This window comes from Scomber japonicus, chromosome 22, assembly GCF_027409825.1.
Source record: "Scomber japonicus isolate fScoJap1 chromosome 22, fScoJap1.pri, whole genome shotgun sequence".
In the NCBI taxonomy this organism is placed as follows: domain Eukaryota; kingdom Metazoa; phylum Chordata; class Actinopteri; order Scombriformes; family Scombridae; genus Scomber; species Scomber japonicus.
In genome coordinates, this window is record NC_070599.1 from 20154989 (window position 1) to 20167509 (window position 12521).

Genomic DNA, 12521 nt, shown 5'->3' on the forward strand with positions numbered 1-12521 from the left:
GTGAGAGTGTGTGTGTGTGTGTGTGTGTGTGTGTGTTTCAAAAAGCCCTGCAGGAACCACAGGGTCGATCCTTGTGTAACATAATGTAACGTTAGATTTGTTCATTTCAAAAAGGAAAAAAAAAGAGAAAGAAACAAAACCCTACACAAAATTGACTCATTTTTCAAAAAAAAGTGTGGTTGTATAGTTGTTGCTTTTAGAAAAGAAAACCCAACAGAATAATGATGTTTAGTGTTTAGTATAAAAATTTCATGAGTGTTTTTTCTTATGCAGGTGCTGCTGGCGTTTGCAAACGGTCTGAACCAGCTGTATTTCTACTATGAGACACAAGCTTCAGAGGAGCCCAACAACTGCAAGGGAATTCGCTGTGAGAGGCAGAACAATGCCTTCTCAACGTGAGTACCATCCCTAATATATCTGTGTGTGTGTGTGTGTGTGTGTGTGTGTGTGTTTGACTTAAGCCACTTTCGGGGACACAAACCAGACTTAACCCTCCTCCTGTTGTCCTCCTTGACCTGGGAGGACAACAGGTGTTAGCTCAAAAATGACGTATAAGGGCGTGCAGGTGGTTGACTGGTTAGAGCGCATACCATATACGCAGCCAACCCCGGTTCGAATCCTGGCTGGAGGTCCTTTGCTGCATGTCACCCCCCTCCCCCCCCTCCTGTTTCCTGTCTGTCCTCCTTGACCTGGGAGGCTCAAAAATGAGGTTTAATTCAATTCAGATGAGGCCTATTGACCATAATTTCCAAACATATGTGTAAAGCCTTTGATAATAAGTTGGAATGAAGTTGGCTAAAAAAAGGTCTAACACAAAACTGGGTGATAATTTGTACCTTATGCTTTAGAAACAGTTAAACCAGACTGGATTTGACCCGGTAGGAAAAAAATTTGCCCAGTCGACAGGAAAACAACAATATAGGGTTAAAACCAGTTCACTAAGGGACAGAAGCTGTGTCCCTAATTGGTACAATACTGATTTTTTAAGGTCAGCCATTAAGGTTAAGTTGGTTCTCCAGGATATACTAAACATAGTCATAGTTCCAAAGCACAAGATGAACATACAGCTGCCTGTCTCTTAATCATTGTAGTAGAGGTTGTTTGAATTTTCCATTTTTTGCATATTTCAGATCGTATTTCAGCTCCAACGTGTATTTGAGAAAAAAGTAGTGAAATCTGACTGTGATAGTTAGCACACGTAGCGTCAGACACTTCCTGAAGCTGACCAATCAGAACAGAGTGGGATCATCAGGAGGAGGAGGGGCTGGCCTTAAAGAGACAGGAGCTAAAACGACCTGTTAAGAGACAGAGGCTGAACTGAGGCGCTACATAAAGGACCAATATATGATAAATAAGAGTTTATAACTGGAAAAATACTCCAGTAGAGCCCCAGATTATAAATATAGAGCTGGAAATGCTAATGATACGTCCTCTTTAAGAAGGTAAATCTAAATATTTTAATCCCAGAATATAAATTTCAATCCTATTACAAGTGTCTCCAGTATTTTTATGGTTCTTGTAGATCCTTAAATACTCCTGAAATGTCTTGTTTCGTCATTCAAGGCTCAAATAACGTCTTCCTTTTTCACTAGTGATTCAAACAATAATTTAAACATCATCCTGAAAATCAAATCCTGTCCAAGTGCTGTGTGTCTGTCTGTGTGTGTGTGTGTGTGTGTGTGTGTGTGTGTGTGTGTGTGTGTGTGTGTGTGTGTGTGTGTGTGTGTCTGTGTGTGTGTGGAGCCGCCGCTGCATCGCCCATAATTCAAACACACACTCCTCTTATGCGTCGTTGCACCAGATAATATAATGATATGGAAACGATTTTTTGGTGTCAAGCAGCAGCTCAGGCTGAGAACCAGAGGCTCATTCAGGAGACGTGAAGAATATTAATGTGTTATTTTTGCGAGACGGGTGAATTTCGAAAATGTGGAAGGCGAGTCGGAGGGTTTCGCTTTACTGAGAAGCCAACTTTAAATTATGGTTCATATGGCAGCTCTGCAACACACACACACACACACACACACACACACACACACATGCAGAGTGTCTTTGCTGAGGGAGGCAGAGAAGGAGCCAAAGCCGAGTCAGTGGTCCGAATATTGATGAGACCTGTGGTTTGTTTTAGATAATAGCCGTATTGATCTGCAATTGATTCCATTAAAGTAAAGCGCTCGGTACAACGATAGGACTGAAACCGATGCCAAAACAACAGATTACACTTCCAACTTTTTATTGTGTCTCTTATCATTAAAGGTAAAAAGAAATGTACCTTGATAGATATTAAATACAATCAACACATTATCATGTAGTCTGATGGGATTGTGGCCACTATGAGACACATGACGAGTGTTGAGCCAGGTTTTAATATGATTTGGGGGCGTGATGACTGATGGGAGCAGGTCAGGTCCAGTCTGGGTTTAGCTGTTGACAGTCAGCAGATGAAAATCAAACTCTGTCTGATATGGAAGGGTCCTAATCTAAAGTTAGCTTTGTTCACTCGCCTCCACTTCTCTATATATATATTTCCCTTATCGTCTCTCCTCTTTGTGACAAAAACTAACAAAAAAAAAAATCTGTTCTCTCTTTAGTTACATAGCAACCAGTGTTGGGGAGTAACTAGTTATATCGAACAGTGTTACTTAACCAAATTACAAAATAAATGTAACTGTAATCTGTACTCTAATTAAATTAAAGTTACTGATGAAGATGTTGATGATTACAAAGGAGGTTACATCTGAAGTCAGACCTTTAAGATTAGGCTAAGGAGGGGTATTTAACATGTTACTAAATACATATATTGCTGTTTTTAATTATTTGAAATCAATATTTTTTTTAATATTTAGTAAATAAATCATGATGTGGGTTTATTTGGAGCACACATGAGCTTAGATGGAGTCACAGTACCAATTAAACCCACTTTATTCATCAAATATCTTTATTTTATATTCCAAAATCTACATGAACTAATGAATACATTTTACAATGAGAGATAAATGTTGCTTTATATGAAATTATCTCCCTTATAAATCATGTCAGTATCCATTAAAAACAGCTGGACTCAGATTTTGGTGGAAAAGTAATCAATATATATAATAGCTACATAACTTATTACATTTTAAATAAGGTAACTAGTACACTTCCGTATCCTAACCCAGATAAGAGTGATGGTAACGGCTGTTTGTGAATGAAATGTCTTGTGTGTAGCAGCAGCAGCAGCAGCAGCAGCAGCAGCTCGGTGGCAGATGTGTAAACAGATCCAGTGTAGACACAGATGAGGACCGCAGCTCATTTAGAGTAGACCAGATGTTACACAGATTTTACTGACTTTTAATTCCTAAAAAATCCAAACACTATATATTCCTACATTTCCCATAATGCAACTGAATGTTTTTTTTGGTATAAGTAACTAGATATTCATATGTAAAGTCAATGGAGTGTGCCTTTAACCTTTAAATTTGACCCAATTTTAAACTTTAGAGCAGTAAAAACACCTTAACCACCTTTTTTCTGTCTTTTTTAACTTTCATAATGTAACACCAAATATACAAAATTGGAAATATAAAGTATAAAAACTGAAGAATAAGAACTCTCTCTGCTCTCTGAAAGCTTCATGTAGTAATAATCACACGTTGACCTGAGACTGACTGATGAGGTGTTGAAGGATTTGTGACATTTTGCATAGAGGTGTAATTATGAGGGTGAAATATGAAGAGTATGTGACAGTTAATAATGCTTTAGGTGTCATGAATATTGTAGAGAATACTAATGAACTAAATTAACTTAATAAAAACTTAATCTAAGTCATATTACAGATTATTTCCTAGAATACTTCTTCCTCATCGGTTGTAATGTTTAGGAGACTGAAGATATGTCTGATTTTCTAGGGAAGGAAGGAAGGGAGGATGGATGGATGGATGGATGGAAGGAAGGAAGGATGGATGGATGGAAGGAAGGAAGGAAGGAAGGAAGGAAGGAAGGAAGGAAAGGAAGGAAGGACGGACAAAAGAAAGAAGGAAGGAAGAAAGGGAGCAGGAAGGAAGGAAGGAAAGTTGGAAGGGAGGGAGGAAGAAAGGATGGATGGATGGGTGGAAGGAAGGAAGGAAGGAAAGATGGAAGGAAGGATGGAAGGGAGGAAGAAGAAAGGAAAGATGGAAGGGAGGAAGAAGGACGGAAAGGAGGAAGAAGGAAGGAAAGATGGAAGGGAGGATGGAAGGGAGGAAGAAGAAAGGAAAGATGGAAGGTAGGAAGAAGAAAGGAAAGGAGGAATGAAGGAAGGGAAAGAGGAAGAAGGAAGCAAAGATGGATGGAAGGGAGGAAGAATGGAAGGGAGGAAGAAGACAGGAAAGATGGAAGGGAGGAAGAAGGACGGAAAGGAGGAAGAAGGAAGGAAAGATGGAAGGGAGGAAGGATGGAAGGAAGGACAAAGGAAGGAACAAAGGTAGCAGGGAGGAAAGGAAGGAAGGAAGGAAGGAAGGAACAGTTAAAACAGACGGGGTCAATTTGACCCGGGAGGACGACACAAGGGTTAAAGCATCTTAAATATGATTGAATATTGAAAAGACGAGCAGATTTGAAATATGAGCGTCAAAGTATTAAAGTCATGAGGTTTTTTTTTTTAGGCGTACTCGTGTAATCCTCCTCAGCAGATCTTTGTCTGTGCTGTAGATGCTTGCGGGATTCATCTCTACGTCTGTCCCGATACGCCGCCGGTGCATCAGAGTCTGTCGGAGAGAAATCAGCCTCACGCTGAAGCTAAATGAGCATGCTGATCGCCACGGTGACGGCTGAGATGACGCATTATGCAAACAGAGTGATCGCAGGCCCCGCGGGCAAACCGGGGCCCGCATCAACATTCATGAGTTTACAATGCTAGGATTATTTCCTCTCTGTGTGTGTGTGTGTGTGTGTGTGTGTGTGTGTGGGGGGGTGTGTGGGTGTGTGGGTGTGTGTGTGTGTGTGTGAATCCTGCTACTTCACTCTCTAATTCACACACACTTATCGACCTCGAGGGGTTATAGCGCAAGATCATTTCCTGTTTCTCCCCAGGTGTCGTCCCTCCTCTTCTCTCTCTCTCTCTCTCTCTCTCTCTCTCTCTCTCTCTCTCTCTCTCTCTCTCTCTCTCTCTCTCTCTCTCTCCTGTACTTCACACACACTTATCACCATTAATGTGCTACATCGTTTGACACCATGAAACGTGTGTGTGTGTATTTCTCTCAGCATTCTCCTAAACACAATTGCTGCAAATACTCTTTCACTTTCTTTCACACACACTCTCTCTCTCTATCTCTCTCTCTCTCCCTATCTCTCATTCTCTCTCTCTCTCTCTATCTCTCTCTCTCTCTGTCTCTCTCTCACCCTCTCTCTCTCACTCTTGGATTTAAACACCTTCTCTCTATGTCTCTCACCCTCAGCCTGAGTGCTGCTGGGACTCACCAGACAAGAGACAAGACATGCCAGTTTTTTTTTTTTTTAAATCCAATATCACCCAAAAAAAGTTTTTCTTAACTGAAGAACACAAGAACTAAAAAATATATACATTTACTTTGCCTTTTTGTTTTTCTTACTTCTGCCTCATTGATTGTATGTTTTCCAGTTTTAGTACCTGTGCATCCTTTTGTAGTCTAATACTAACTGTACAATATCTACTGACACTAAGCTGTGATATGATCTTTAAGTGAGGTGCTTTAGACTATTTTACACTTTAAATGAATAATAATGGTAAAATTCTTAAATGGAAAATCCTTTTAATATGAATGAATAATGAATAAGTCATGAGTCCTTAGAGTTGTCCTAACTTTACTACTACAACTATTTAACCTTCGTGTCGCCCTCTCGGGTCAAATTGACCCTGTCTGTTTTGACGGTTCCTTCCTTCCATCCTTCCATCTTTCCTTCTTTCTTCCTCCCTTTCATCCTTCCATCCATCCTTCCTTCCTCCCTTCCTCTGTCCTTCTTTCCTTCCTTCCTCTCCTTTCCTCCCTTCCTTCCTTTCCTTCTTCCCTTCCTTCTTTCCTCTGTCCTTCCTTCCTTCCTCCTTTCCTTCCTTCTTCCTTTCCTCCTTCCTTCCATCCTTCCTTCCATCCTTCCATCTTTCCTTCCTTCTTCCTCCCTTTCATCCTTCCATCCATCCTTCCTTCCTTCCTCCCTTCCTCTGTCCTTCCTTCTTCCTCCCTTCCTTCCTTGACTCGAGGACAACAGGAGGGTTAAAGGACTCATTCGAAAATATGCATGTTTGCAGCGAGTGAAGTTCACAGCAGGAGCTGCAATCGAGGAAACCAGAAGTGAAAGTGTGTTTCTGACGTTTAACGCAGGTTGGACTTCCTGGAAAAAGAAACTTGGGAATTAGAGTGGAGTTTATTTGCAGAGCTGCTCTCACATCAGCTGATAGCGCACTGTGTGAAGGAAGGTCGCGGTGATCCACTGCTGCGCTGTGTGATAAACAGTCTGCAGTCGGTCATATTCACAGCAGGCTGCGGTGATTTAAGTGTACAGTAGTGCCAAGACACCACACATACACACACATACACACACACACAGAGAAGCACAGAGACACACACACACACATACACACACACACAGAGACAGAGAGAGAGTGAATCTTACATATTCATGAGCAAGATAAGCACTATAGGCTGGAATGATTTAATTGCACGCTGTCGGGCTGCCAAGTCTAAACACACACACACACACACAGAGACACACACAGACACACACACACACACACAGACACACACACACACACACACACAGACACACACAGACACACAGCCTGCCTGCCTCCCACACAACGGCAGCACTACAGTATAACAGTGACATGACTGAGTGGTTTGTGAGGATCAGCTGTAGCAGTTTATGACTCGGCTTAGTGGAGAGAAAGAGGAGGAAATGAGAAGGAGAGGGGGGGAAAGGAGGAGGAAACAGGTGATAAATATTAGAGGTTACAAAGAGAGAAGCAAAGAAAAGGAGGCGACAGGAAAGAAGGAGAAGAAGAAATGACAAGAAAGATCAAGATAGGAGATGCAACAAGGAGAAGAAACAAGGAGGAAACAGGTGATAAAGAGAGAAGGGAAAATAAGGAGGTGACAGGAAAGAAGGAGAAGAAGAATTGAGGAGAGGAAACAGGAGAAGAGTTGAAAGGATGCAAAAGGAGAAGGGGAAATGAAGAGAGGTGAGGAAACAGGAGAAGACATGATAGGATACAAAAAAGGGGGGGGCCGGGAAAGGAAACAAGAAGAGGAGACAAGAAAAAAGGGGAGGGGAGGTTCAAATATAGAGGATACAAAAAGAGGAGAGGGAAGAAGAAAAGAGGAAGAAGGGGAGAAGAAATGACAGGATACAAAAAGGGAGGGAATGAAGTGAGGAAACAAGAAGAGGAGAGGAAACAAGGGGAGGAAAAAGAGAGGATACAAAAAGGGGGAAACGAGGAAAGGAAGCAAGAAGAGGAGACGAGAAACAAGGGAGAGAGGAGAGGGAACAAGGAGAAGAAGAAGAGGAGAAGAAATGACAAGATACAAAAAGGGAGGGAATGAAGTGAGGAAACAAGAAACAAGGAGGAGGAAACAGGAGGAAAAAGAGAGGAAATGAGAAAAACGAATGAAGAGGAAAGGAGCAGAAGAGAAGAGGAACAAAAGGAAACTAAAAAAAAAGACAATCAAATTCTTGTTAAACGAAAAATATTCAAACATGTAAAATAAAAAAACAAATGAAGGAGAGAGAGAAATGTAGAAGATAAAAAAATGAGTGTGTGTGAAAAAGAGGAGAGCGGACAGGCAGAGAGAGAGAGAGAGAGCAGAAAGAAGATAAGAAGAATCAAAAGGAAGATTCCTACAGAAGAGAAGAGTAATTAATTAACTGATAATTAAATTGTGCTTGAAGAGAAGACCGACGCTACGAGAGAGAAAGATGGAGAAAAAGATAGAATCGCATTTGTCCTTTTCTTTTTTCCACCTCTCTCCTTTTCTTTCTGTTCATCGACCTCCTCTTCTTTCTTTTTTTTAAAATTCATCACGTCGTTCTTTCTCTCTCGTTTCATAACTCAGCAACGACGCAATATCATGCTCCGTTGCTTCATTCATCGTTGATTCAATCTCCCCCCCTTCTTCCTCCTCCTCTTCCTCCTCCCCCTCTTCCTCCCTCCGCTTTCTCCTCATTTACACCTCCGTCTCTCGTCCTCTGACTCTCTCTCTCGTTTTCACGTCAAACACATACATGTAAACATAGCTCACCTTCACACACACACACACACATAAATATAGCTCATATGCTCTGATTGATATAGTGATCTCACACACACACACAAACACACACACACACAGACACACACACACACACACACACACACACACACACCGCAATGAGAATAAATGTCTGAGTGTTGAATATTTTATGAAGCACAAATATAACACCCTGCAGACAAAAAAAACCCTCTCTCTCTGTCCCTCTCTCTCTCTCTCTCTGTCTCCCTCTCTCTATCTCTCTCTCTCTCTCTCTCTCTGTCCCTCTCTCTCTCTCACCCCCCCTCTTTCGGTCTTGTGATGTAGTATCAGGGCGAGCTACAACCCCCAATTGTTGCTTCATCAAAAATTCAATAACCTCCGCATGTCACCACATGAACACAATGATGGAAAAAAAGAGTGAGATGATGGGAAGACGAAGGGATAAAGGATGGAAAAATGAAAATTCCTGTTTCACTCAAATATGTGCCCCCCCCTCCCAACCCTAATCCCCCCCCCCCCCTACACTGTGAAATATCAATATCATACTCTGGTGTATTATCACTGCTGCCTTAAATTCTCCTGAAACTTAACCTCCCTGAGCTTTTGTTTGATATGCAATTTTAAAATCTCCTCGACATTTGGGATTAGGAGGACCTGATAAGTACAAAAACTAAGGAACAGGAAGTAGTGTTTGAAATGAATAATGTTCTCATACGGGGGACAGTGGGTTTATTTTACTGTATAATAGTTATATCACCAGATTATAAAACTATTTATTTCCTTACATTTACACTTTCCTTTTAAATGAACGATAAAATAAGTCCCAACCATAGACTGTATAAAAGAAATGGACGTAACATCCGTGACGTCACCCATTGGTTTGTGGACTGCTGCTCGGAAGCCAATAGTTTCAAATCTAGGCAGCGCCATCTTGAAAATTTCAGGTGCATGCTGGGAAAAATATAAACACAGATTCTACTTATATGGGCATGAGGCGGAGCCATGGGCGGAGCGGGGAGGTTGCTATGGTTGCGAGGGCTTGATCTCGAGGACATTGGTCAATCAACCTGTCAATCAGGACGTAGCCACGCCCTAATGCATACCCTGCTTTATCGTCACATATAAAATCAGGGAGGCCAAAATGTCACAAATGAACATCATACTGCATTGAAGAAGGCTTTAAACTAACGATTGAGGCCATAAACACATTTTGAAAACGTTTACTGAGGTTAGAAATCAAGTGAGAAGTTGGTGAATTCTCCATTGACTTGTATAGAGATGGTCGCCCCCTGGTGGCCTTTTGATAGAATGCAGTTCTAAGTTACTTCCGTGTTGGCTTCATTTCAGAGGACCGGAACTCCCCGCCTGGTCCCAAAGGCATGTAAGGGTTACAGTGTTTCACTAATGCTTTCACTCTCTTTGTCTCTGCAGGTTATTTGAGACTCTCCAGTCTCTCTTCTGGTCCATATTTGGTTTGTTAAACCTGTACGTCACCAACGTGAAGGCCCGGCACGAGTTCACAGAGTACGTCGGGGCGACCATGTTCGGGACTTACAATGTCATCTCGCTGGTGGTTCTGCTCAACATGCTGATCGCCATGATGAACAACTCCTACCAACTCATCGCTGTGAGTTAGAGAAAGAAATGTTGAAATGATTAGTTAAATGAGGGGAAGTTCATCATTTTCAGGCAGGAAATATCCCAAATAATTGCTGGTTGTTGCTTCCCTGCTGTGATTATGTGCTGCTTTTATTGGGTTTTAAATTAAATTGAGTCATTTAAGCCAATATAAACTACTACTAATTGTTACATATTTTATATCAAATACCATAAAAGACAAGGAGGGATGTTTATTTAAGATTTGTGGCCCTTTTTATGCAATAAACAGCCAAATTTCATCATTCTTCATTTAAAATGTTCCAGTTTAAGAGGCTCTAAATATGTGAGGAGAGGGTGGAAATTGATGCACTGCAGCTGATTTATTACCACAGACTGACCACTGCAGCAGAGGAAATTGTGTCTTGATATTTAGCATCTGGGAGAAAGCAGGTTTAATATTTGCAGCTCTGAGAGAGACTCTAGCACAGAAAGAGAGAGAGAGAGAGATAGTTTAAAGAAGCATTAAAAAGTTAATTTAGCAAAGCTTTTGTTCCGTAACACAACAAGACAGGAGAGCAACGATGCAAAAGTCTGTTATTTCTGTTTCTCTCAGGTCTCTGCTGCATATTTTATCTCCTGCAGTGTGATATGATTGAGGCAGCCAGTTGTAGGTATTAACTGTCATATTATCTGTTTCTTGTGATAGAAAGTGTTTCAGCTGATTTCCCAGACAGGGGGTTAAGTCTTATCCAAAACTAGAGTTGTTTCTTAATGGATATTTCCACAGAATCTTGTCTTGAGTTTGGGAGTAGTCTTAATATCTGTCTGAGAAACTGGACCTTCAAGTTTTACAGAAGAATTACCTACAAATTTCTCAAACCTTTCAATTGCTGATCTTTTTGTTGAGCTGACAACATCAGGATAAGTAATATTTCCTGTGGCAGCTGTGGCTCAGGAAGTAGAGCAGGTCAATGTGTCCTTGGGCAAGATACTTCAGATGTTTTTACTGAGGCAAACAAACCATTTTTATTTACAAGTTCACAGGAAGTAAGACAGACATAAGAAAATAGGAAGAGAAAAAAAGAAGAAAACATGAACAAACATCAATCCCAGATAAGGTTACAGATGTCTCTTGTTCTCAAAAACAGGAAAAATTAGAAATAAGAGTTCACCAAGAAAGGTATGAGCTCATCTGACAAAGGCAGCACTATCACAGGTGGACAAGCTAGTTAACCCCTGCGTGGTAGCTCCTGTCATGATGAGTGTATGTGAATGGGTGAATGAAACTTGTAGTGTAAAATGGTAAATGGACTAAATGGACTGTAATTTTTGCGCCTTTCTAGTCTTTACGACTCCATACACTGATGACCACGCAGTACCAACCTGCACATCATGAGGAAGTTAATCATTCATTCTCATTCATACACCGTTGGCGCAGTAACAAGAGGTTAAGTGTCTTGCCCAAGGACACATCGACATGTGGACTGGAGGAGCCGGGAATCGAACCGGCAATCTTCCAATTGGAGGACGACCGCTCTACATCCACAGCGCTTTGAGTGGTTGAAAGACTAGAAAAGCCCTATATATGTACAGTCTATTTGTCATTTACCATTCTTGACATTTCCTCATACAGGATGAATGCATGCTTGCATCCACAAGTGTCTTTTTTCAAATTCAACAGCAGAAAAAGCACTTTTCCAAACATGCACAACACATGTCGAAGGTGTAGATTTAAGCCTGGTGCAGACATGACAAGAATCTGTGCTTGGTCTTGAATGTTGAATATTGCATTAATGTACGGCAGTCACAGATCTCTACAGGTGGAACAATCTAACCTGGTCTGGGATCAGTCATGTCCTTTTTGCCCGTCAACATCAACATGGCGACAATCTGAGACGAACACATGTCAGAGTTCAGTTCTTCTAAGAGAAACTTTATATAACGTTCATTGTTTTAATCAAAGTTTAACCCAAAACCTAACTAACGGTCATTTCCTCATCGTCGTCCTCCAGGACCACGCCGACATCGAGTGGAAGTTCGCCCGCACCAAGCTGTGGATGAGTTACTTTGACGAGGGCGGGACACTGCCTCCTCCGTTCAACATCATCCCCAGCCCCAAGTCCATCTGGTACCTGCTCATGTGGCTCCACAACAAGCTGTGCTCGAGAGGCCAGCCGCCCGGGGAAGACACGCATAAATGTGAAAACCTCCGAGAGTTCACGGTAAGCCACGCTGTACTTTTTTAGTTTTTTACGTTCTTAGCTTAGTTGCTTCATTATCCAATCTAATATATAAAGCATCGTTATATTTCACATTACTCTAAATTATTCTGCTTTCCTACAAAACAGCAGCTGCGGACGAAAAACAATAAAACGTGTATGCATGTTTTATTTATTCATGTGTGGACTAATGTGCCGTTGTGGCCATATGCCCGTCACTGAACAGTCATGCAAACAAGCTGCAGGAGCGCTCGGCCGGGCTAAAAGGCCATATGCCGATATTCATGTTAACAAGTCACCAGAGGATTCACAGGCTTTACAGTACATGCAAACTGAGGTGTAGTCACTGAGGATGGTTATTGTTGGGGATTTTATTATTATATGTTGTTGGTTTGGAGAGTTTAAGAGTTTAATCACAACTTGGCTTAGAGTCCAAGATTGTACATTTCTAGTATCAAACACTCAAACTGTACTGAAGTTTATA

General features: G+C 41.3%; 1 protein-coding gene across 1 annotated transcript in view; it reads left to right on the forward strand.

The window, feature by feature from the left end:
- Positions 1 to 12521, forward strand: part of trpc5a (transient receptor potential cation channel, subfamily C, member 5a) — a 97173-nt gene that overhangs the window by 67321 nt on the left and 17331 nt on the right. The window contains exons 12-14 of the mRNA XM_053343779.1: positions 274 to 395; positions 9651 to 9846; positions 11831 to 12040. Of these exons, the coding sequence (XP_053199754.1) occupies positions 274 to 395; positions 9651 to 9846; positions 11831 to 12040 (528 nt within the window). The remainder of the gene's footprint in view (positions 1 to 273; positions 396 to 9650; positions 9847 to 11830; positions 12041 to 12521) is intronic.